Consider the following 25,648-nt stretch of genomic DNA (forward strand, 5'->3'; position numbering starts at 1 on the left):
CTATAGACAATGTTGAATTGGTTTAATGTTTCATAAGAACTAAAGAATTTTGTCGATGTTATTTTTTATGATATTCACAGTTCTAATGATGAGCTTTACTTCATTTGAATGACAACTATCTAGCTTAAATGAATTTAAATACAGTTTCAGTAAATTGCTTACATCATTAGTTTTATTTATTTTCATTAGGTCAGTTCTTAGGTGAAAATAGAAATAATAGTCAAATGTCACTTTTCAATAAAGCGGTTTAGAGCTCAATCCATTCACAAGATTTCTTGAATTTTACGGCTCAACACTCACTAACAAACACAAACAATTTTGCCATAAATCTAATCAATTTAAAAAAGAAATACAAAACGATAAGTGGCCAAGGTAACAAGCAATCCGAGTTGCCGATAACTCACTTGGGGAAAATGGAATAAATATATACATATAACCACTCGATGTCAATAGAGCGGCAAATTGAAATATATTTAAATAGTGCAACAAAAATAACGAAATACAAACAAAACAAGATACAAACTGGATCGAGAATGGGGCTATCAAATATACAATTTAATCGAAAGAACGCCACAACAATTGCAACCGAAGAGTCAACAAATTTATAATACTCCAATTAAATCACGCTTGGGTCGTAAATCACAGATATGTACAGACACATATATGGTTGGTGTAATCAAATTGTTTAACCCGCTGCGGCAACACCCTGCGAGATGTGAGATAAAAAATGCATAAATATATATGTCTAGTGAACAACTAACAACAAATAGCAGACACAACAAACGTTGACTCTCTAACCACCTACACACACCTGTATATATCCATACATATACATATATACAAACGATCCACAATTCCCCGATTCCCGGTAGTTCACGTAGAGCAAACATGGCCTGCTTTCCTCGCCTGTTCCATCATCGGAGTAAAAACAAATTTACGCCCGCCCAAGATGAGAACACCGACACGATACTCAATACGCAAGATAGTCCCGTGGTGAGTTTCACTCTTTTTTCTCTCTCTCACTCTCTCTTTCTTCTTATCTTAATATTCATATGTACATATATATTTTCTACCTTTTTATTGTTATCTTTCCCTCTCTCACTCTCTTTGGCTCTCTGATAAGCCGCTACTGATAAGTTGATTAAGTGTTTAATTAAGTTAATCGGAGGGCGCAAGAAAATGCCATAAATAATGTATAAACAAAAGGCAAAAAAACAACAACAAAAACAGAAACAAATGAAGCGAAATCCTATGGACTAGTTATCATCGTTTTGCCTGTCCATCATGCTCAACATTCAGAATCCTTATCAAAAAATAGCAACATCATGGAAACAAGTAAATCAAAACAGTTGGATAATGTACCATAAAGCACAATCCCTGGTTGTCCATTACACCTAAAAATCACAACAATTTGTTAGATCCTGTTAATAATAAATGGGTTAAATCTTAAAGTCAAGACTTACGAGCACTCTACCCTTTTCGATTAGATCATTTTGAAAAGGCTATGTATTATAATAGAGTTCTGATTAAAGGAAAAGTCTGTGTCAAGCGAGTAGAAAATAAATCAATGACCTAACATCGGTATAATCATTCTCAACTTTCCTCATTATCTCCCCTTTTACCTTCACCCATGGCATTTTGCTTACAACTAGTTTTAGACTTAGTTATCGGTTAGTTTTCCAAATAGTTCTATACAGGCAATGGGATTATCTTTCGTCCGTCGGTATCTTTATGGCATTTAGATTAACAATTTCTCAAAGCTAACTTTAATTTTAGGATTCTCTTATTTCTTTCTTGAAATTTAAGATATAAATGAATGCAATCAGAAACCTTGTTTGGAATATATTCATTCACAACATTCTAGTCGTCCATTTCTGATTAGCTTCGTAAGATAATGCATAATCATATCTAAATATGAACATGATATATGATGTGATTTCATGTGGCCCCTTGAACATGCCAACACTTTCTGCTAGGATCATATTTTTTTCGTGTTTATCAATTGGCGGCGCTAAAAAAAAATTAATTCAGTTTAAAATTTCTTTTTTGATTTGCCAAATAAGTAACTCCGAGAGGCCGATAATGATGTGAAGTGGCGGCTACGATGTCACAGTGTACTTACGGGTTTTAAGTATTTAGATTAAATTCTGAAGCGCCAATAATTGCGGACGTGTTGACCAGGCGCTGTGACGTCTGTGTGGAGTCAATGCAGAATATTTATTGGAAAGTAGTTTGTCTTGCTTTGAACTACTTTGACTCCAATAATATCTACCTAATACCTACTTATAAGTGATGCTTTGACATTCCGTTTGGGATTCGGTTTCTATGAAGTCGGTAAAGTACTTTTTGTTGTTGTTTTTTCTTTCACGGCACGTCATCAACATACCCTCTACTTTTCTGATTATATATGCAAAAATATGATAAGCTTGCATATAAATAGATGTGGGTGGATGCGAAGCTTATAAAATTATATGTATATCTAATACGAGACATAAGAATCTCATGCATAAATCTAAAAGAAAATATGTGCAGCTGAAGCAAATGATGTATAAATATGCACAATCCGTAAGATGCGTAGCCATCTATAGATACAACTGTCTGTCTCTGTCTCTGTCTATCTATCTGTCTGTCTATCTATCTGGATGGGGCGATGCCTGTGGGGGGTGTTTGCCATACTTTTGAACGTGATTGCACGTAAAAGTCGCATGTTGTAAGACAAAATAACTGCAAGGCGTTGGCAGAAGTCAAAAAGGCGTTAAACAAACAATACCCTCGGGATAGAAAATGTGCATGGCACTTGCCAGGCGAAAATTTACCAAAAATTTAAGGCCCTTTCTTCATCGTGTGTGTGGGTGTGTGTGTGTGGGTGGGTGTGTGGAAACCCTTTCCCAAATCCAGCGATTAAGTCATTCAAAATTGTAACGACAATTCGAGGCATTTTAAGCGGCTTTGCCACCGGTATTATCAGACGACGAAGCCATTTTTAGCGGCTTCCGTGGGAAAACGGAAAACCTGTCAAAATGTCGTCGTCGTTTAGGTCGATTAGCATATCAAAGCAGAGCCAAACCACGCGTCCTGCATATTGACACATGTTTATTTATGCGGTGACGACACTTGAAAAGGTTTGAATATTTTATTTTACCTTTTATTTTAGCCCGCATGCCAATTGAGAGATAAGAAGTGAAGACTGTTTCCACAACGAAGCCAACGAAAGAAAGCCCCCCCAAAAAAAAAAAAAAAACAATAAATAACTAAACATTGAAATGAAACTTTAAGTTGGTCAAATCAACATCATCATCGTCATCAGAACCTACCACAATTCCAAAGCCATGACAAGGTCACCCTAATTGCTATGTGCTCATGTGTCTGTGTGTGTGTGTGTGTGTGTGAGTGAGAGTAGATAAAACTTTGTACGTCAATTAAACGGAAAATGACGTAGTTGAATAAGATTCTTTGGAGTACCTAAATAACGAAACCATTCAACCATTTTCCAAGTTCTTTATTTTCCATTCATTTTACTTTTTGTGTACAAAACTTTTGCCAAAAATAAAACTTGAACAATTAAATACGTGCAATTGTTTGCTAGTTATTTGCCATTATCGCATTTTCTTCCTGAAATGCAATTGTACGATATTCCGAAAAATAAATATTAGTATCTGCCAATGTTCTTAATCAATTGGGCATTCTATTTGCAGAGACAATAACTTAACGAGATACTTGGGTAAACAATCTTCAACAACTTGGAATATCGAATAATGGATTCACTTTTTAATGTGAAAAAACTTACTATTCATAAGTCGAAAATTTCAAAATTGACTTGCAAATTTTCTGCTGATAAATACTAAATGTTACCTTGAATATATAAATATTGAACAGAGAGTACTTTCTCTTGGTTAGGCATTGGGTTCTCTTTAAATGCAAATTCGTCAAAAATAAATATATTTTGATCTTCTTAAACAGTTTCAAACTTTACAGAATCATAATCCTATTAGACAAACGAAAAAAGAGATTTCCAAATCGTTTTTCAAGGTTTGTTGACCAAATAAGACTGTAGGAAATATAAAGATATAGCTGAAAGCTTTAAAAATCTTGTGGTGCCGAGCCAGTCGATGAATTTAATGTACTGCAGGGTATCAAATTACACAACTAGTTAACTGTATCAACAATATTCTCTTATTTATTATTTTCCAAACAACATGCGCGAACAAATAAAGGCAAACAGAAAACGCGAAAAAGTTGCCACAACCGTTGATAAAGTAGGTGACCAAGGCGAAGGCAAAAGTTAAACAAGAGCGAATCTATTTTAAGATATACAAATGTTGTGCCACTCGACTGACTCATCCCGAAAACCATTCGACTTTAAGGCAATCCCGTAAATAATTCAATCAAAAGCTTAAGTAACCACTTTTCAGACGTGTCAAAATTGTGATGATGGGTATATACAATAACCGATAACCGACGACATGCATACAAACAGATTTATAACGTTTAAAGCTCGTGTTGAGCCTATCAATCTGCTATAGCTGCCAACCTTCTTTCACACATGTAAATCCTCAAATGCCAAATAATGAAAAGCATTGGAAAGCCCCGAAAGCGATTTGTATGAGTCACACAGAGCCACAGCAAATGACAGTCGAGCTTAGGAGAGTATGGAAAAAGTATGAAAAGTATAGTTTAATGCAAATACAATGCGGGCCAAGTAAAGCGTTACGTATTTATAAGACACAATGGAAATGTTGTCTTGTTGCCATTACTCCACAGCACTGAATCGAATACGAAGGGGGCGCATAAGCCCAATCAAACTGTGAACTCGGCCCCCTGGAACAAGAGTGCCCACATTAAACCGAAGGGCTCCCCATTTATCAGCAGTGTCAGCAGCAGTATGGGATTGATTTCAAAAGCGGAATTGTTCCATCCACCAGCTGAAGGAGGCCAAGCACCTTTTTTTTATTCCAGGATTTCTCGTTTTATTCCTTTTGTGGCCTTTTGCAGTTGTTGCGTCATTTTTAGCCTTATCACCCTGCATATGCTTCTTGTTAGCTGACACCTGTTGACGCAAAATCAAATTTGATTTGCTAAGCCCCCCCTGAGTTTATTTATGTGTTAATATATATTACAAATAATCAACTCAGATAATAAGGAAAACATTTTTATTGTATTTGCATTTGCTGTGTTTCATATTGTGCGTAGAAGAATATATCGAATATCTTGTAAACAAGTACAAACAATGCTTATTCTGTCCTCCTCTATATAATTAGTCTTTTTAGTTAGTCATGTCTAATAGAAGGACTTTTTGCATGTTCACTATGTTGAAGCATATCGGTTATCTATTCCAAGATATCCACCCACTATATCTTTGTCTCTAGTGTATGTCCCTTTTAAATTGATGATGAAATTTTATATTACTATTACTGTAGAGTTATTTAGTGGTTTTATTAGTGTCGTTTATTTGAATTGCTTTTCATTAAATTAGTAGGGAAATATGTCTTTCATGTGAATCATACCGAGTTTTTATCAAAAATGAAGCAATCAGAAATTGGTTATTTTCCGACACCTGATGATCTATAAACAAAAGTCAATTCAAATAAGTTATTGTCCACGAACCCATTCAATATATGTATAGTCAGGTGTGCTGATTACCTGTTTTTGATCTATTCGATTGTATTTATAAATGAATTAGCCCTTAATTACCTTTTATGAAGTATTTTAACTGTGACTTTTAATTACACCTTACAGTACAATCCAAAATTTATTTGTTCTCTCGTTTACCATTTCAGCAAATTGGCCTTTACATACGACGGGATGAGACACCTTTATATTCGCCCATTTTGACGCCCAGTACCAGTGAGGTGAGCTTAAAGACTTAATCTTCAGTATATGTTGGGTGAAAGACGCTTTTGATCAGTTTGTGATTGTCTTTAAAAAACTCTATTAATATTCGCACATATGTTTCCTATACTTTTTAATGAATCGATGACAACAACACTTGTAAATATGTTCCAAACAACAACAACAACAACAACAAAACAACTGGCACACTCCAATCTACTACTACACTAAACTACCACTCCACAAAACACTTGACAACAAACACCACCAAAAATTTGCACCACTTTGTTTGTCTTGGTGAATGTTATGTGTGGTCGCTTTCGCTCCCTGCTGTTCCGTGCCCTTTTGGGCCATTAGGCTCAACTGCAACGCCTAAAACAACAATCAACAAGCCACGCCTCCTCCTTTTCCGCCTCATCGTCACCCACACTTCTCGAGGCTGTGCCCGAAAACGGCAGCCCGCAGACGGCGACGACCACACTGACAAAGAAGTTTCTCTCGAACAAGAGCAAACTGCGAGAGCGCACGGAGCAGACGTCGACGACGACGACAAATGGCCAGCGGGAGGAGCAGACAACGGTGTCTGTCAATGGCAATGCAATTAATGTCACACGTTCCAATTCAAAACTAAGACCAGTCAAAGAACGTCGCCCAACAGCTTTGCCCACAGAAGCGCCCCAAGTAAATGTGGAAACTGCTGACTCGGAGACGGAAGCGGACGCACAGGCGGAGGCGGGGGCGGAGGAGGATGTTGTGGATGGGAAGTCAAAGCTCAAAGTGAATGTGAATGGCATAATTGATGAGAGCGTCTATGCTGACGATGACGTCACAACTCCAGCATCAACAACGTCGTCATTGCAGGCAAATGTAAAGTTTTTCATTGGTCATACACAGGAACTAAACACAGACCAGACAGATGACACTTTGTCCTGGCAAAGCAACGATGCGAACAACAACAGCAAAAGCAAACTGGCAAATGGCACATTGCCACAAGATGGCCTGGGACTGGGGCTAGGACATGGACTGGGACTGGGGCAACAACATGCTTTACTCGCTCCACCTTCACCGCTGAAAAGCTCCAACTCCAGTGTGTCACTCAATTATCAGACAAAGTGCAATGGTGGCCAAACATCTACAGCAACCAGTCCCAACCTGGCACATAACCAACGACGACGTGTGTCCACAATGCCCGATATTAACATACCACCACCGCCGCCACTGCCAGCAGAACTTCTTGTACCCACAACTCCTCTTCACTTGCGCAAGAAACGAAGCGCCGAACAACGCCGCCAACAACAGGCAAATGAAGCAACGGCAGCAGATGCATCAAATGCCTCGAATAGCCAAGTAAGTAAAGGAGTTGGGTTTTGGGGAGGTGATTCGTCTATTCGATTTTGTGGCTACATGGCTCGTTTCCATACCAGCCAGCAGAAAGATGTTGACTTTTTCACGTCATTGACATAAAGATGGGCGTGGCTCATGGTGGCTCATGTCCTTAAAGGGTGTTTGGCATTTGTAATTGACTCGACTTTCAATTCAGTTTACTTTATGAAATTCCCACATAGAATTGATTTATTTGTTATGACTAGTCCAACTCGTGCCAGTCACTGATAGATAAGGAAATAATTTAATCAAAATTAAGATTAATTTGGCTAAAGGGTTAACTAAAGCTGAGTAAGGTGTTAAAGAGCGTCTACAGAATGACATTATTCAGCAATTTTTTGTTGGCGAATTAAAGATTTTACAAGGCACTGAAAGTCAAGTCATTTCCCAAGAGATTGACTACGCCCAGTCGGCCCAGTGGTGTCGCGGAGCAATTGTGATTAAATATTTACTCCCCCAGCCACCATCCCCCCACCATCTGCACACCGACGAAAATGTTGCTATTTCCTGTCAGGGTCAAGACAGGCCAAACTATCATCTCAGGTAGAGAAGGCACGCACGAGCAGGACTAAGGATGTGGCAAAGTGGTGGGGAAGAATGTCTAACAAGACGCTGCATCAGCTGAAATTTCTGTTCTATGGCCTGGCTAAATTCGCCAGCTCAGCAACAGTTACAATTTGCCCTTTCGAAAAATAGAAGGGGCCGGGCAATCCTCACAGGCTGACAATGAAGGTCACTTAGAGAACATGGAAACTGCTCAAGGGCTAAAGATACGAGCAGGAGAATGTATGTACATACAGCCGCAACAGCTTGATTTTGTGTGGCACGAAAGTTTTAGTTCATGTCTGTTGGTAAACAATTAACATTTCCCTTATAATTAGGTAAGGCTAGGCTAAAGTTAGTTGTGTATGTGAAAAGAGAGAGAATAGGAAGGAAACAGCTGCTTTTCGGTATATGTTTCATGATGTCTACTCATTGAGTTGATGTGCGACTCAACAGGCCACTTGACCTGTTGTTTATTCGTCTATCTGAATATAATTTTTATTGTTGGTACAGGGTATCTTGAAGTCGCCTTTGCGGAGTTTAGCAACTTGATTGCTCATTCTGCTTTGGATTATGTAATTTGCAATAAGCGCTTTATTAATGCCAAAAACAAAAGCTAAAACAGGACTGGGAACGTTTATCAAGGGAAATTTAATAGGAAGCAAAGATATGATAGAGGAAAGAAAGGCTTTAGTATGTTTTACTTAATTAATGAAGTGATCTAATACATATATGATTTCGTTGGCGTGGACTGGTATATAAGCAAAACTTTATGCAGAATAAAACTTGGAACGAATTCCAAAGCTTATGCGAGTTAAATTTAAAATTTGCCTAAAAGTATGCATTACTTTATCTGACCATTAAAACTGTCCTGAGCAAATGAAAACAAACAACTAACTAACTTCAGTCCTTTCTCTTCTTTATAATTTTTTCTTGCAATATCCCAACCACATCAATTAGGATCAAATTCCCACACAAGAAAGAAAACCGAGCACTAGCAGCAGTGAAAGGAGAGACAGTTCAAGCTCCACAACGACAAAAGTCCATCGTGTGGATGGAGGTATCATCTATGCGCGACCGAATTTGCCCGTGCAAAAGGACATTGAAATCGAATTTAATGCAAAGGATGAAGCGTAAGTGAGGGGGGGGGGACAACGATGCCGAAACGAAAAACAAACAATTCTTGTTGATTAACCCAAAAACCGAATCCATACACAGCTCCCGCAATCTCATACACAAGGCCATCGAACGTAATGATTTCCTTAATAATCTTATGGACAAGGAACGCAAAGAGATGGTTATCAATGCCATGGCGCCGGCTAGCTACAAAAAGAATAGTTATATCATTCACGAGCATGAGGAGGGCTCCGAAATATATGTATCAGCGGAGGGTCAATACGATGTGATACGAGCTGGACAGAATGTTGGCAATTTTGGACCAGCCACAGTCTTCGGTGAATTGGCCATACTCTACAATGCGCCCAGACAGGCCACCATCAAGGGTGAGCGAGAACTTTAGTCAATTTAACCCAAATCGTTTACCATATCGATTCCTATTCCATTTTTTAGCTGCAACGGATGCTCAAGTGTGGAAAATAGCACGTGAAACTTTTCGAGCTATTATGCAAATTTCTGGCTCACGGGAAAGGGAAGAGAATTTGCAATTTTTACGTTCTGCTCCGTTCTTACAGGAACTGGACGACAACTTGCTTAACAAAGTTGTCGATCTTTTGCAAAGAGTAAATTGATTATCGAATCCATTTCTGAACTATAAGAAACTAATTTCTTTCTTTTAGAAATTCTACGAGACTGACAAATGCATTGTACGAGAGGGTGAATTGGGCAATGAATTCTACATAATACGCTGCGGTACAGTCACCATTAAGAAAAAGGACGAAAACAAAGTCGAACAGATTGTGGCGAAGCGCAAACGTGGCGATTATTTTGGCGAACAAGCTTTAATGAATGCCGACGTAAGACAAGCCAGCGTCTACGCAGATGCCCCTGGCACGGAGGTTCTTAAACTGGACAGAGAGTGAGTTAGATTAGAAAAGGTGTTCCCGTAAAAAAATGTAATTGCTTTTTGCATTCCATAGAGCCTTCATCAGCTATTTGGGCACAATTAGGCAACTACAAGAGAAACCCAACGAACGAAATGATTCTCAAGGACGTTCGAGTAACAAAAGTGCTGAATTTGACAACGAATATGCACAGATTGCCATCTCAGACCTAAAGAAGATAGCCACATTAGGTGCTGGGGCCTTTGGTCGAGTGGATTTGGTTACCCATGGACAGCGACAACAAGTTTTCGCTCTTAAGATTATCAAAAAAATCGAGGTGGTCAAGCAGGATCAAATCGAGCATGTGTATAATGAGAAAAATGTCATGATCAAGTGTCGGGACTCACCTTTCATAGTGCAGTGAGTGGAGAGACTAAAACAAATCTCTATTTAGTTAGTCTAAGTTCTTCGGACTTTCTTTTTCCCATTACAGACTCTATCGCACGTATCGCAATGATAAATTTGTGTATTTCCTAATGGAAGCCTGCATGGGTGGCGATGTGTGGACGGTCATGTCCAAGCGTCAATATTTTGATGAGAAAACTGCCAAATTCATTGCCGGCTGTGTGGTAGAAGCATTTGATTTTCTGCATTCGCACAATTTCATCTACAGGGATCTGAAACCGGAGAATCTAATGCTAGGCACAGATGGTTATTGCAAACTGGTAAGAACTCGAACTCTCCAAAACTCGGAAAACTCCATATTCACCTTTGACTTTATCCTTAGGTGGACTTTGGTTTCGCCAAGTATGTAAGACCCAATGAGAAGACAAATACTTTTGCTGGCACTCCTGAGTATGTGGCGCCCGAGATCATTTTGGATCGCGGTCATGATCGCTCTGTGGACTACTGGGCTTTAGGTATACTAATCTATGAACTTTTGGTGGGCAAGACTCCCTTTCGCGGTGTCAATCAGATCAAAATCTATCAGCAAATTCTTAGTGGCATTGATGTGATTCACATGCCCGGACGTATACCAAAACCAGCTCAGAATTTGGTTAGACATTTGTGCAAACAACTGCCGGCCGAACGTTTGGGTTATCAACGCAAAGGCATTGCCGATATCAAGAAGCACAATTGGTTCGATAGTTTAGATTGGCAGCGTCTGAAACTGAAACAATTGACATCGCCCATCAAGAGAACCCTGAAGAGTGCCACGGACTTGCAATACTTCGGGCCCTCTGGGGTGGAGAATGATTATGAACCGCCCGAGGAGCTTAGCGGTTGGGATAAGGACTTTTAGGACTAGAATGTTGAGTGAATTTAATGATATTGAAATATACATGTACATACGTAGTTAAACATTATGAACCGAATATGTTAATAACTTAATAACTTGTTTAATAAATTGATATTATTTTTAAGTAAACATTTGCTTTGATGCGACTGGAAGCCATTCAATCATCTGCCTCAATTAGAACCGCAAACTTGTTTTCCTAGCTTTTCGCGCAAACACTGAAAAATAAACAAACATTTTCAATTAAGCTCTTGCTCAGTGAGCATTTCCACTTGACTCTGCGTTTGGCAAATGCAATTTTCCCAACTTCTCATCTGCCTTCCCACGAAACCCCTTTTTAGGAATCGACAAAGTTGCAAAGGATGCCAATACGTTTTGCTTTAAACAGGTTAGAGCAACAAAAAATGTAGGCAACTACATTAAATTCGCAAATACAGAGGCGTAGACAAAGGGATGATTTCATCTTATTTAATTGAAGCTTTTCTTGTTAAGTTCTACAAAAGGAACCCTTGAGTCCTATAGACCCTACGCTAAGTCAACCTTTACTTTTATGTCTAGTCTATTTATTCATGCCAAATTCCACCTTGCATTGAGTCGTCACCCCTTTGAACCTCCACCCATGTGTTGATGGAGTTTATCTATTTGGCCGCATCTGCAGAGTAAACTCAGACCAGGCGGGGCAACCTGTCGACATCTTATTGTCTGCTAGTCTCAGTCTTGTTCTTAGTTTGTCTTGCAGTTTGTGCAAACAAAAGAGCTTCTCATGTCTTTGTCGTCATCGTGCTCATCGTCGTAGTTGCCGACGTTGTCATCATCATCATTATTAGACCGACAGTCGTTATTACCCACATGCGAGTGACATTCATTTGTGTATCTCGGAGATACATTTACATTCACATATAATTGCATTCATTGTCTCTGGGTGTGTGTGTGTGTGTGTGGCTTTGTGCAAACAGTTATAGTTTCAACGTGGCACTGAGCTACATGAAAATGACATAAACTTTATTGTTTTTAAATAAAATGCAGCTGCTACCACGCCCATTGCCGCAGTTGCTGCCACAGCCTTTGGCCAAGGTTGCTTCAGGACCTCTGACAACAAAAGGTCCAACGTGTATGCGAGTGTGTGTGTGTGAGCTCGTGTCTGATTGTGTGCGTCAAGCTTTGTGGTGAGCAAATATGAAACGGAGTCAAGAGCAATTATGTCGACCAAATGATGTCTATTTTCAATGAGACGAGATGTAGACATTCTGCTGGAATACATTCTCTAATCCGAAAGCGGATGTTCATTGAGTTTGATGACATTTCAGTTTGATCTGTGTTCTAGTTAATTAAATCATTAAATATTCTGTACAGAAAATCAAATAAGAATATTATATAAGATCATAACGAAACAATTTGTGCTTCCTTTTACAAACCGGCTAAGTCTTTTAAAAGTTAGCCAGGTAGTATGTATTTCCATTAAGGCAAGTTAAGACAAGCCATTTTTTCTCTTTATTAGTGGAAATAGTTCATATCTTGCCAATCAGGCTTGGCCCAAAAGTTGAGGGTGATACAGAAAGAAAGATTCACAAAATTGAAAGAGTTGATTATCTAATGGTAATACTCTGAGAGTCTTTTTTTTTTTTGGCATTCAAATATTTCATCAACTTATTTCAATTTCTCCTATAATTCAATAAGATTCAATGTGAGAAGAAATTCAATTCAATTGGCAGACACAAATATTGAAAAGGGAAAATTGTCCTGAACGTAGAGGAGGGCAGCAGGGCGGAAGAGAAGGGTGGAGAAGGTGAAACTGAGGCAAACGTGCATGGCGAAAAAGTTTCTTAATCAATAATTTAGCACGAATGGTCGGTCAACGTTGGGCGGTTTTGGGGGATTGGGTTGCCATTGCCCTTCGTAGACATTTGCACTCATTTAACAATTTCACGCTTCGTTTAAGAGCCGTAAGAGGCATTGGCTCAACCAGTTGGGGGAATTGCCCTTCATCTTTGCCTTTGATTCCAAACGAGAAAAGGAATAATTTTTGTTCGTCTTTCGCTGGTTTCTTTGGGTTCCATTTTTCTTCGCTTCTTTTTTTGAGTCTCAAAGTTTTTAGACAAATAAAAAGGGATTTTGCATGGCTTTCCTTAGTTAACATTAACCCTTTTTTCGCCGGTGGGCGCCTACGGTATGTATGTACTTGGCCTCGTCCTTATCCACATCATAGTCGTCGTCCTGGTTCTCGTCCTTGTCGCCTTTTGTTAGCGGTTGAGCGCGCACAGTTTCCCAACGGAAATGATGACATTTCGTCTAACTTTGTCGCCGCGGTGTGCAGTCGCATAGAAATGCTGAAATGGGTGTGGTAAGGTGTTGCGGTGTGGTGTTAGAATGGCTGTTGTTGTTGCTCTTGCTGAATGTCTAAGAAATGGCAGAGAGAAAGAGAGAGAGAGAGTTTCCAAGGAAAAATGAAAATTCTCATTTTGCCCTGTGTGACAAGAGCGGAAATGGCTCGAAATGTTCCGTTTCGTTGCTGGCATGAAATTGAAATTGAAATTGTGGCCAAATGTTGTCGCCATCATTTTTATTGATTTCCTTTACATACTTCTTGGTTTATTTTCTTTTTATTTCATATTTGGCTGGCAGCGGTAGCGGTTTCCTTTTAGGAAGGAAGGTAGCAAAATGTTATTATCAATTATCATTTATTATTGCTTCATTCTGCTGGTCCCTTGCTCCCCAGTTTTCATCAGACTGTCTTTCGCTCGCTTCATCGGATACCGTTTACGTTTTCTGGGTCTTTGTTGCCATTTCCTTTCAATTGTTTTCGCTTCTCGGAACATAAGTTATGAGCTGAGTGTTGAATGAATTCAATTTAAGTTGATTAAATGAAAACTTGCAAAGAATACATATATGGCATGGTAGGGGGAATCAATGGCTTTGCCATGAAATAGTTTGCCAAAGAATTGAAGTTCTGCTTATCAAATCGGACCCGTACGTTCACAGACAAAAGTCACTCACAACTTTTCCTCCGGTCAAACAAAATCTTTGCCAACAAACTGCCAAAGCGATGAGGACTAACAAGCAATTTACAAGCATTACCAAAGCCAACAACGAGAGAAAAGCAAAGAGCAACAAAACACAGAAGATGAAGGGAAAACAGAGAAAACTTTACTTTGTTATAATTTAAACTCTTGGACAAACGACAAGTAAGTACATAGACAACCATGTAGATAGGCCTAATATATGCATAGGCAAGGACATGCTAAAAGCTCTTCAACAACTTTCAATTGCTCATGTCGAGGACCCTTCCTTTCGCCATGTTCTTTGGACATGTGAATGCAAATTTTTCTACGAACCTAAGAACCCGAACAACAAATCGGGCAGCTGCTGCTGCAAGGCTACATACAAAAAAATTAGACCCTAATCAATGTGACTATTGTTTACTTAAACTTACAATACCACTCACACACACACTCACACACATACACGTAAGAGATAGATTCACCCTAAATGTAGGCAACAAAATTCTATGCATATTTATTAAAAGTTTTTTCCTCTGACCCAGAACCTTAGGCCGAAAGCTTTACTATTGAATAAAATTCTGTGCTATTTTGTTATCAGAAATCTTTGAAACCTTAAAATGTTGTTTATTATTTTACTGATGAAGGGATTTGGTTTGTTTAGATTTTCGGCATAAGGAACACTTTTAGAGAATTCACAAGAGTCTTTTGTTTTTGTTTGTGTGCATTATTATTAAAGAAGAAGTTTGGCAAATCTACCTATTAAGTAACTAATTTTCTTGTATTTTTTAAGCTTATGAAAAATTAGTACTTAGAATAGGATTCAGAAAACTAATGGATTTGACATATTTTTATGCAACTGTGCCTAGTTTTCCTACTGATTCGTAAATCAATTATTGAAACAGAAAAGAGAAATAATAACTGAGACACAGAGAGGAAAGAGAGAATCAAATAATTTCAAGCCTAAAAGTTAACTCAAACACCTGACCTTTTGATTGCCAGGGAAATTGCAAAATGAACTACATTTAAAAGCATTTCTGGCACAAAACACAAAACTCAATATCAGACTAAATCCTTTAGCTCCATACACACTCAAATCAGCAAACAAATCAGCACTAAAGCAGCCCCGCCCATTAAATGAGAAGAGGCCAAAATGTTACACCGTTGACCATTTTCAGCAAAACACATACAAATGGTCGCCCTGGGTGCAATTTGAATTTGAGCATTCAATAACGATTTGCACACCAGGACATGAGAGGACATGTTGTATGTTGGGATGAAGCACATCCCATCGTGGGAGTTGCTTGCTACGTGCAGTTGAAGCGAATAAGCTTTAAAATTTTTAGCATTAACAGAGCCCAAACAATGTTTACAAATGTTTGCCAAATGTTGCTAAAAGTTCAACTGGCCTAATTCCGTTGCCAATGTGCGTGCGTTTTGCACGTACATATAAAGAAAGAACGAGAGAGAAGAGTTGTGTGTGAGAAAGAGCGAGAGAGATATATATTTGTAAAAGAAACTCCATCGCATGTCCTTTTTGCCTACTGCAAAGTCCGATCTAATCAGCTTCGGACCAAAAAAGAAATTGTTAACAATATTGTCTGAAACAGAAGTAGAAAGTTTATTTTTATGTTGAGAAAAAGTTAAATTTGCATATTTTTTGTGTCAGGTTGTTGTCCTTTTTTTCCATTTTGTCCTTACCACAATGCTGCTGGCCAATTTGCGGACGAGTCGTAGGCGAAGCTGGTGAAGTTGGTATTGAGGAGGAAATGAGGGAGTTGGAGGGCGGTAGGACCGTGGCCACATAAACACTTCTGTGTTGAATACTATGAATAATTAATGAGCCTTGTCTTCCTCCACTGTCGGCCAAGTTGTTAAAAGTTTAAAGGCAGTCAAAGGATACTCATGTTTGTTTGTTGGTTTTGTACTCCAGCTTCTGTTTATTGTAGGCATATGTGTGTGTTTGTGTGTGTGTTTGTGGATCTGTAGGCAATGCAGGGCTCAGACAATGGACTCATGCAATATTTGTAAGGCATTTAAGGCCCTTGATAGGCGGGGAGATTTGCGAAAAAACGAATGAAAACAAAATGGTGTCAATGGCTATTTTGAGAGAAAAGGTAGAAATGGTGCAATGCATAAAATGCGCTGGATTTCATCGATGCTTAGCCCATAATACCTTTACGCATTGCAACAATGCTGAGCTTTTTTTTGGGAATTTATATTTTGCAAAGGGCTTAGGGAAAAATGTTGGATCGACGGAATCGAATTGTGAAAATAAATGCATATATTTTCAAAAGTTTTATTCTGAAAAACATCCATCTATTGCAACTATCTGAGACTGACCACACCTAGCAAGGTATTTACTGGTTTCTATAGTAGAACTATATCAAAGTGTTAATTGGAAATCGAAAAGTCAGTTTTGAGAAGTTTTCAACTGCAAGAAAGAGGTGCTAGGATAGTCTAGAATTGTATGTGTATACATTGTGTCTTAACTTTTAACAATCGAATACAGTGTTTTAATTTGGCAATTTAAATATTTGCATAATCTAGTGTGGGTCTTGATCTAGCTCCGATGCCACATCGAAGGCTCAATGACAGAACTCTGCGGCTCTACAATAAATGCCAATTCAATGTAGACACAACATAAACACAACGAAAACACTTGTTCCGATATTTATGTTTATATTTATTCAAGTAAAAATCACATTACCACATGCTCGGTACATGCTGGTTGTTGGTTCTCGTTGAAATCAAATTAGGTTATTTTCATGAGCAGCCCAGAAGTATGCAAATATTTGTACAGCACAAACATACCAACAAAACACACACACACAAAAACATATTATGCGACGTTAAGACTCGAAACATTCCAACCTTTGCGCCACTTGACATGCAGATAAAGAGAGCAAAAGAGAGAGAGAGAGCGCGAGGTGAAGATAGACGTAGTGGGAGAGAGAAAGTGAACAACAGCCAGGGAAAAAAGGTCGTTAGATTGTTAACAAGTTCATAAAAAGACGCTGTGCCATACAAATGGGAATGCACACACACACACACTCATACACACAATTGAAGACAAGGCGCGACGACTACTGGGCGGGGCTTTCTAAATACTCCGTGTGCCCCGGCTCGTAGCGTATTTGCAGAGCACTCTTTCCAGAGAGATATTTGTTGGGCCCCAAAAAGTATGCTAACTTTAATAGGGCTAGAGTAGTTAAAGCAAGGACTTTTCCTGCGGCCGCGTTAGAGACAATTTCCACATATGCGTAGAGATCCACATTGCTTTGATCCAAATTAAAGGATAATGCATGTAAATGGACAATATTTGCAATGAATGAAAACCAATATAAATCCGCTTAAATGCGACAAAATTGTATTTTCCTCCCCTTTCCGCCCACCACCCCGCGATTGGAAAGGCAGCAAAGCGTTTTGTTTGCAGGGCTTATTTAATGCAAAAACACCAAACAATTAAAAGCAATTTGTAACCGCAGTAAAAATCCATTTCCATTTTAATGCAGCCACTCCTATTTTTGTGGTATGCAGAATATTTTGGCGGGGAATGGAATGGGAGCCGGAAGCGGCGGAGTGGGCATACCTTCAATTCTCCAGTAGGCTAAAAAGCATTTGAAATATGTTTGTGCAAATTAATTAAATTCACACAAAATGCTGGGTATTATTAATTATTTGTGAAATTTGCAAAACCTCAAACTTATTAAATTCATGTTTTCGTTTTTTCCTTTGACTGTGTTTTGTGATTAATTTAATTTTAATATTTACACTTTTTCATTAGCTCTATATTTTAATTAATTGTTTATTAAAAAACGTGGTATTATGGAAAAAAGTCATTGTTTGCAATTAAATTACAAGTTGCACCCAAACAAAAGCCAAAAACAAAAATAAAAATATTAATAGGTAATGAATATAAATATTTAAATAGTCTGATTAATGTTGATTCAAAGATATTCAAATCGTATATATTGACTGAAATTTATATGCCATATAATCATTATAAAATATTTTGTAAAAACAATAACTTTTTAACTACATAATGGTTGTTTAGGCCATTCCATTAACTTAAATTGCGTCGTGTCGAACAATAAATTCATTTAATGGTTGATTAGATTTCTAATTAAGAGACCAACATTAGAAAAAACGTGCAAGTGAAAAATTAAAATCAAGTTTCTTATTTTTAAATTTAAGTGTTTAAACCCCGAATTACCATTTAATGAACTCAATTTCAAAGCTTATTTCGATCTTGTATCGTGTTTTCTGTTTTGTTTTCTATACCTAAATATGACAAACATTACATTTATGTCAGTTAACTTGTGACATTTTAAGTACTTGGATTGAAAATTCGATGTATCACTTAATTTGACTTTATTGTCAGAGTTTTATAAAAGTTTTCACCTTGTTATTATTTTAAAATAAATTAAATTTTTTACGTCCTACTCACCGTCAATCACTATAATAAAGAGGACTCGAAATGACTTTTGGCTTCTGCAATTAGAAAAAAAACAACAAGAAAAGAAACGAAAAGTTTTAATTAAAGAGCAAATATTTATGCAATATTTATTGAAATACACACAGAAGTAATAACAACAAAACAACAGACCCGAAATTGCTGTAAAATATTAAACAATTAAGTGAAACACGGCGGCGCGCACAAGTGTTAATAATTGAAATGCTTGTAACAAAAAAATATATATATGTATACCAACATACATATATAGAAATCCAAAAGCAGCAAGAAAAAACACAACAAACCGAAATTGTTCGTAGAAAAACTTCTTTAGCAAATAGGCAAGCAAAACTTTTGCCTGTTGGCCAATTAATAATAAATCGCGAGCAAAGTGGTGATGGAGCCAAAGGACTATGGAGAAGGCAACTGGAAATCAAAGTCTGTTGGGTGCCTCCAGAAGGGAAGGCAACTAATGACGCGGCTCATATTGAAGCAACCAAAAAAGGCGGCCACGTGTAACAACAAATTAGCGCCACAAAAGAGAGAAACTTGGTAGATAACCCATCGAACCACAGACCCACCGACTCACCGACCCACCGTCCAACCAACCCATCACCTACCCCAAAGTCAAAGGTGGCCAAGACAAAGGTAAAATGTTGCTGAAAAACTTTACAAGCAACAAAACAAAACCAAAAAGGGAAGAAAAAAAGGGTCGTGGGATTGTTGTGGGCTTAGCGCTTGATTGAGCGCATCGAAACCCAGATAGGTCTCCCCCCTCACTCCACCACTCCCCTGGTCATCATGGCCTGATTGATAAGGTAAATTTCTGTTTAAGGTGTTGAGGATTGTTGAAGGGGAAAGGGAAAAGTAACTGCCAACAATTTGGTGGCTGCAAATTATGAGTGAACCTTCATCTTTTTCTATGCTTCATTTGGGTCATGGGTTTTGGGCTTATTTTTAAATTAAATAAAGTTCGTCGGCTTCGGCTTCGGTTGCCAATGAATGGAGAGTTTACTTGAGCCTAATTGCATAACCGAGTTACTCGGCCATAAAGATTGCCCACCTTGTTGTTGTTGCCACTCTTGTGTTAAAAGGTGGCAAATTATTCAACAAATGACCTAATAGAAATTAATTGGACCAGCCGTCGAGTATAAACTGGAATGAACTTTGATGTAGTTAGGCTAAAGATGAAAATACAATAAGCGACAATAGAAAGGTTTAGACACTAGTCTAGAATTAGATTGCGCTTTACCATGATCATAACTCTAAGTAAATTCCTTGAACTTAAATTAAACCGAATCAATCGGAAAAGGATTTCCTCTCTTGCCCTTACCTTGAATTAAAGAATGTTGATTTTTTTTTAGATATTGATATTTCTTAGACACATTTTTAAATTTCAACTCAAGCTCTAACTTGAAACTAACAGTTTGGGGGGGATGAAAGTTGTAAAGACAATGTGCAATTGGCTTTGCTTTTTGCCATTTTCAAATATTTTCCAATCATTTTCAATTTATCTCTCACTTAAAAAAGGCAAATAACGAAGAGCAAGAAGGAATTGCTAAAAATCCAGCATAAAAATCTAGCACAAAGCTAATCAATCAAAATACAGAATCTGATAATAAGTAGATGGCTTCAGCAACACCCAACAAGAAGTCAGAGAGAAGGAAAGAAAGAGAAAATAAATTGACAGGCATCGGTTGTTTGCCCATAACCAGACGACAGCAAATTGATTTTCGACTCGGCGAAGATCAAGGTAAGGACTCAGTTTCGCAGGAGGAAATAAGAAGATGGAGAATGGAAAATGAAAATGAGAATACATTTTGACAAGCCTTAGTCAAACGGCAAACGCTGCCTTCAGGCATTGGTCGTATGGATGTTGATGGATTTCCATATTGAAAGTGATAGGGGAAAAGTGCACAAAAGAAATGCCTTTGAACTATGCAGGCGTATTTCTGACAGTAGCCGCAGGTCGATGAATAAAATTGCTTAATCAATTGTACATTTTGAGGAGCAAACGAAATCTTTATAGCAATTAAATTTTCTAATTGAGGTGCCACTGACATGAAGGAATGCGGCATAGCTGAAGGCTGCTTAGCTTATCAGCAAGAAAACTGAAAAGCAAAAGAGGGAAATTGACTTTGCTGATTTATGAGCAGGCAGGCATCTACAATATATATGTATGTATTCTGCCTACTTACTTTTCTTTTCGGGAGCATGGCAATGTGGCCTTCACATTCCGTTGACTTTGCTAATAAATTATTGCTCGTGCGCAAAAACTTTGGCCGCATAAAAAATATAGCGCGCCTAAAAGCAGGCAATGCTTTATGTTGCTTATGCGTAAATTGTTTTCCTTTGGTTTTTGCTTCTCCCCTCACTCGATTCCTATGATTTATACACAATGCACAGCAACTGGCCACGCCCCAGTCATAATTTATGCTTGAGCAAAAGCCAGCCACAGATAAAAAACGAACGCAAAATAAATTCCCCGGATCTCACACCAAAAAAAATAAAAATTCATTTAGATAATTAGTGATTTCATTAAATAGACTGACTGTCTTCCATAATTGGATGGTATAACTTTAATTTGGTTAAAGTAAAAAGCGAACTTTAACTCTCATCATGCCTTTCTATAATGAATGTTGTCGAATAAAAGCCGCACTCACTGCATTCATTCACTTCAGGTCTCAGGCAACAAAATGTTCCAGCTTGAAAGGCACAACAGCTTTTATTTGTAAAAGTCGGCTCGTTGGAGGACTTCTCCTTATCTCGCATTTGTGCCAGCTTCTTCTAGTAAGTTGGCATGCATAATTAGAGCAACTCGTCTGCGAAATGAATAAATTTGCGCCCTGTACACAACTCGCACACACTTGAATTATATGTCACATTTGTATAAGTACGCACACACATATAGTAGATACAAACCAAGGTAGATCCCAGACTTTTATGGCTCTAAACATATGTATGAATGAGATTGAGACTTGTAATTGTATCCTCTTCTGGACATATAGACACATAAGACTGTGCATGGTTAACAAAAGCAGCAGCAGATTGTACACCAAAGGGAACTGAATGTTGCCATTGAAATTGACAAAACCGACTTAAATCAAATACTCTATACATATGCATATCCTTTAATATTCAAGTCACTTGACTATAGTATCTATAAATATTATCTTATTGCGTTTATTATTCAGACGCTATTCCAATTCCTTGTTCGAATTAGCAAGAAAGAAATGACTCCAACCAACCAAATTTATGACTTGTTAACTTTTTGCGGTTACTGCGAATGTGTTTTTTTTTTTCTTGCACTTGGTCTAGTCAAAGTGCCATTAAAATTAGCCAAGAAAAACCACACGATCTGAACACATAGAAAAGGCAAAACCCAAAATATTCACACGTACATAAGCTTGGTGGCATTTAAGACTCTTATGTGCTACAGTTTAAGCTTCATATGTATAAACATATATATGAGATATAAAAATACAAGTACATAGCATGTTTGTATGTATAATTACTTTTTACAACATGCCATAAGCCATGAACATTTTGGTCCTTAGCCGTCATGTGCGAAACCGCAGTTATGGCCATGTTTTTGTTGCTATGTTAGCAGATGCAGTTAGGCGATGATGGCGGGGGGATTTTGGGGTGGCTGGAGATGATTCCGATGGATAGCAGACTGCACAAACTGTAATTATGTGTCAGTGTTGTGTGTGTGAGTGTGAGTGAGTGAGTGAGTGTGTGCGTGTGATTGTATCAGTTTATTATTTTTTTCACACACTATTACGACTTCAATTTGCAGTTGCTAATAGACGAGCAACGGTGATTAAATGTCTTAATGTGCTGCTAAAAGTAATGTCCGGAAGTAAATACATACAAACATATACATATACATATACATATAGAATATATAAAAATATCGCTCTTCTATATATTGTATGTATCTAAAAGATACACTATTCAACTTTCTAGAGGTGTCTTTATTGAGTGATTATTGTTATTTATGACCACAGCCAGACTTAGTTGAGCAGTTTTAGTATATATTTTAGCGAAATATTGAATTTATGACTTTTGCCTAATGACTAATTGTGGCCATTTTGGCATAGCTAACTTTAGTTTGATTATGATTAATATCTACTTGTAATCAAGTTACTGGAATTTCATACTTAGGATACGAGTACAGCAAATCCTTTCTTCGATATTTATTATCCATTTAACAAATAAATATAAATATGCAAATGAGATTTACTCACAACATATTTAACAGTCTGCCTTTTACCATCGCCTCAACATGATTATTTTCATGCCCACACACACACACAGAGTCAAACACCCACACTTTCGCATAATATTGTTGAATTTGTTCATTTTACAGCCCAATGAAGAGTCGAGTTTAATGTGTTTATGGAAATGAATGAATTCATTTTAATTATGCATTATATTCATCGTATGGTAAATTGATTATATTAAACGTTAATTGAATTTTGTAAATATGTCCTGACCTGCCCTGTGAATATCAAAATATTTAAACACAAAGCTGCAAAAAGTGGACAAAAAAACAAGGAAAATCGATTGAACTTTTGTGCAACTTTCATAATTCAAAGTAAATAGCTGATGATTTTATTTTTTACCCGTCCCATCCCACTTTATGTCTTTTCTGTCCTCGACAGTAATTGCCTATTAATTTGCTGCAACGCTCCGTAAATTTAGCCATACAAAAAAACAGATGAGAGCATGGCAAAAATTTCGAATAAAGTGTTTGTTACAAAATGTTTTAAACTATGTATATAACAAATAGTTCTGAAAGAGCCAACAGAGTCAATAAACAATTGTCGCCGAATGAAACCTGTTTTTTGAACTAAACTGAAAATAGATAAACTAATAAAGACAGTAGAATAGATTTCGATTGCCATCTTTGTCTTCTCTCTATTTCTAATAGAACTTTAATGGTCGGTGGCTTCTTTTTTTCTGTGGTCAACTTCAAACGAAGTGCAAAAGTTAAACGTGCGTAAAAAATGCCAAACATTTTAAGTCAACACATTAAGACCAGAGAAGAAGCAGACATACTAAAAGAGAAGAGGCAAAGAACGACGATAGATGAAATTCGAACTAAATAACTACAAAATCAACAAAGCGCAAAAAAGGGGCAAAAATCACTCATACGCACTGTACGACCAACAACACGTAGTCGCAGGTTAGAAGCAAAGGACAAAAGAAAGAAGTAGAAAAATAGGTTGGACCATCTGCCCCCTACCCACCATTCCTTTATACTTATCTCCTCTCCCTCTCTTTCTCTGTCCCTACCTCCCTCTCTCTCTCTCTCTCTTTTGCTTTATGCTTCAATGCAGCTCGCTTATGGCGTCGAGGCATAGTGCTGAAACGAAAGGGAGAGTTTTGGGGGCGGATTGTGCTAAGCTTTGTTTCATGGTCGAGCGTTTGACTTGCGTTTCATTTTTTTGTTGACAAGACAATTTGCAAGATACACACACACACAACACTTGAAACACACACACATAGAAGCCAACACATATGCCTCACGCATACAAATGAAATATTAATGCCCTTCAGATCAAAGCAAAAGTAACCTAAAAGTTACAGGGACAACATACAAAATAAAAAAAAAACTTTTGCTCAATAATTTTGTTTGTCTGTTTGTTGGCCAAAAAGAAAAGTCAATTTATGGTTTTCCGCCCGCATAATTTCATTCTGTTTTTTGTTTGATTTGGTTGTTGCTTTCCTGTTTATATGTTTTTTTTTTAGCCCGTGTTGTATCTTTTTTTATCCCTGCCTAAATGTGGTACATTGACTTGATTGATTCTCTTTCAAACATAAAACAAACATTCTCTTTCAAAATACTATATTTGTAGATACAGATCAGAAGTTATCTGTAGCATACCTTAAGGAACTGTTACAAACTCAACTCATTCTTTTAATGAAATATTCTTTTGTATCTTTTATAGAAATCGTAATACTTGGGTAAAAATTTACCTTACTCATCATAACACAAAACAAAATTTTGTTAAGCGTATTTACAATTCGTCATGCCCCTTGGCGTATGCTGTGCTTTATTTTCTTAGGCATGTGAGTGAATTATGTAAAAATGTTTGATATTGAAATGTTTGTGTCTGACGTTGTAAAATATTTTTATTTTTTTGTTTATGGCTTAGTTTGCTGTGCCATAAAATTAAAAGCATAATTAAAATTATTTTATACATTTTCTCTCTTTTGCTTTTTAATGCTGTTTATGCATATTCACTCTGTGAATATGCTTCAAACGTGGATAATAAAAAGCATTTCGCTTCTAGCGACACGTTTGGCTAAAGAAGATAGAAAATTTTGCAAAAAGTGTGGGGAAAAATCAGCACTGAAGTGAATTTAATGTGAACTGAAGGTTTTCATTTTACTAGACCGAAGCGACGCTTTGCATTTAAATGCTGTTATAAATGCCATAAATAAATTGCCAGTTAATTCAATTTTAACGTTCGCACACACGGGTAAAAGCGGCTAGATTCGACTGGACTTGCCCGTCAGGCGGGTGCCTCGAGTTGCCACCGGTTTTAATTGCCGCATGCTCACACACACACCTACATACACACACACACACACACACATATGAGAAGCCTGCTGTGTTGCAATCAGCTGCAATTGGCCCCCCGGCTGCCTCCATGATGGCCATTCTGCTTCTCCCTTCATACAAACATGCATGGTCTCTGTTTTTGTCCCGCATATATATGCAATTAAAAAATTTGCACGTTGTTTTCCGTTCATTAAGTAGCCTCAGTCTCAGTATCCAATCCCCGAAAACCCCAATTCTCTAGCCAATGCAATGTCCGTTGTTTCCCGGTTAATGCAACGATAAATTTCTCTTTCTGCCTGCAGCAGCTGAAATGTAGGCTAAGCCATCTCCATCTCTTCTCTTTCTCCCGCTCTAGTTTTCCTTTCTTTATTCGCCTTTCTTCTTTTTTTTTTTTGCATTCGTTTTAATGGCTTTATCCCCCGAATCCTTTCGTTCATTTTTGTCCTCGCTTTATCTGCTCAGCTATTAATTTTGATAAATGGTCCTGGCGATATAGTTTTTGGTTAGCCCTGTCAGCGCTTTACCTGTCCCCAAAAGGGAGAGAGCCATAAAACGTTTGTTGTATTTCAT

At 37.6% G+C, this 25,648-nt stretch overlaps 2 protein-coding genes across 8 annotated transcripts in view; one reads left to right on the forward strand and one right to left on the reverse strand.

Annotated features, from left to right (window-relative positions):
• Positions 1–11,184, forward strand: part of LOC137580474 (cGMP-dependent protein kinase 1) — a 30,711-nt gene extending 19,527 nt beyond the window's left edge. For 2 of the 7 annotated variants that reach the window (XM_068294526.1, XM_068294528.1), the window contains exons 2-11: positions 348–993; positions 5,778–5,849; positions 6,187–7,176; positions 8,716–8,888; positions 8,974–9,257; positions 9,325–9,494; positions 9,552–9,790; positions 9,852–10,175; positions 10,249–10,480; positions 10,543–11,184. In XM_068294526.1, coding sequence (XP_068150627.1) covers positions 889–993; positions 5,778–5,849; positions 6,187–7,176; positions 8,716–8,888; positions 8,974–9,257; positions 9,325–9,494; positions 9,552–9,790; positions 9,852–10,175; positions 10,249–10,480; positions 10,543–11,058 — 3,105 coding nt within the window. In that variant the 5' untranslated portion in view covers positions 348–888 and the 3' untranslated portion in view covers positions 11,059–11,184. Of the gene's footprint in view, positions 1–243; positions 994–5,777; positions 5,850–6,186; positions 7,177–8,715; positions 8,889–8,973; positions 9,258–9,324; positions 9,495–9,551; positions 9,791–9,851; positions 10,176–10,248; positions 10,481–10,542 lie in introns of all 7 variants that reach the window. The other 5 variants (XM_068294524.1, XM_068294525.1, XM_068294530.1 and 2 more) reach the window with 4 other exon arrangements.
• LOC137580473 (uncharacterized) overlaps positions 1–25,648 on the reverse strand; it is a 153,787-nt gene that overhangs the window by 103,953 nt on the left and 24,186 nt on the right. The window lies entirely within an intron of this gene.

This window comes from Drosophila tropicalis, unplaced genomic scaffold (assembly GCF_018151085.1).
Source record: "Drosophila tropicalis isolate 14030-0801.00 unplaced genomic scaffold, ASM1815108v1 contig_845, whole genome shotgun sequence".
Lineage (NCBI taxonomy): Eukaryota > Metazoa > Arthropoda > Insecta > Diptera > Drosophilidae > Drosophila > Drosophila tropicalis.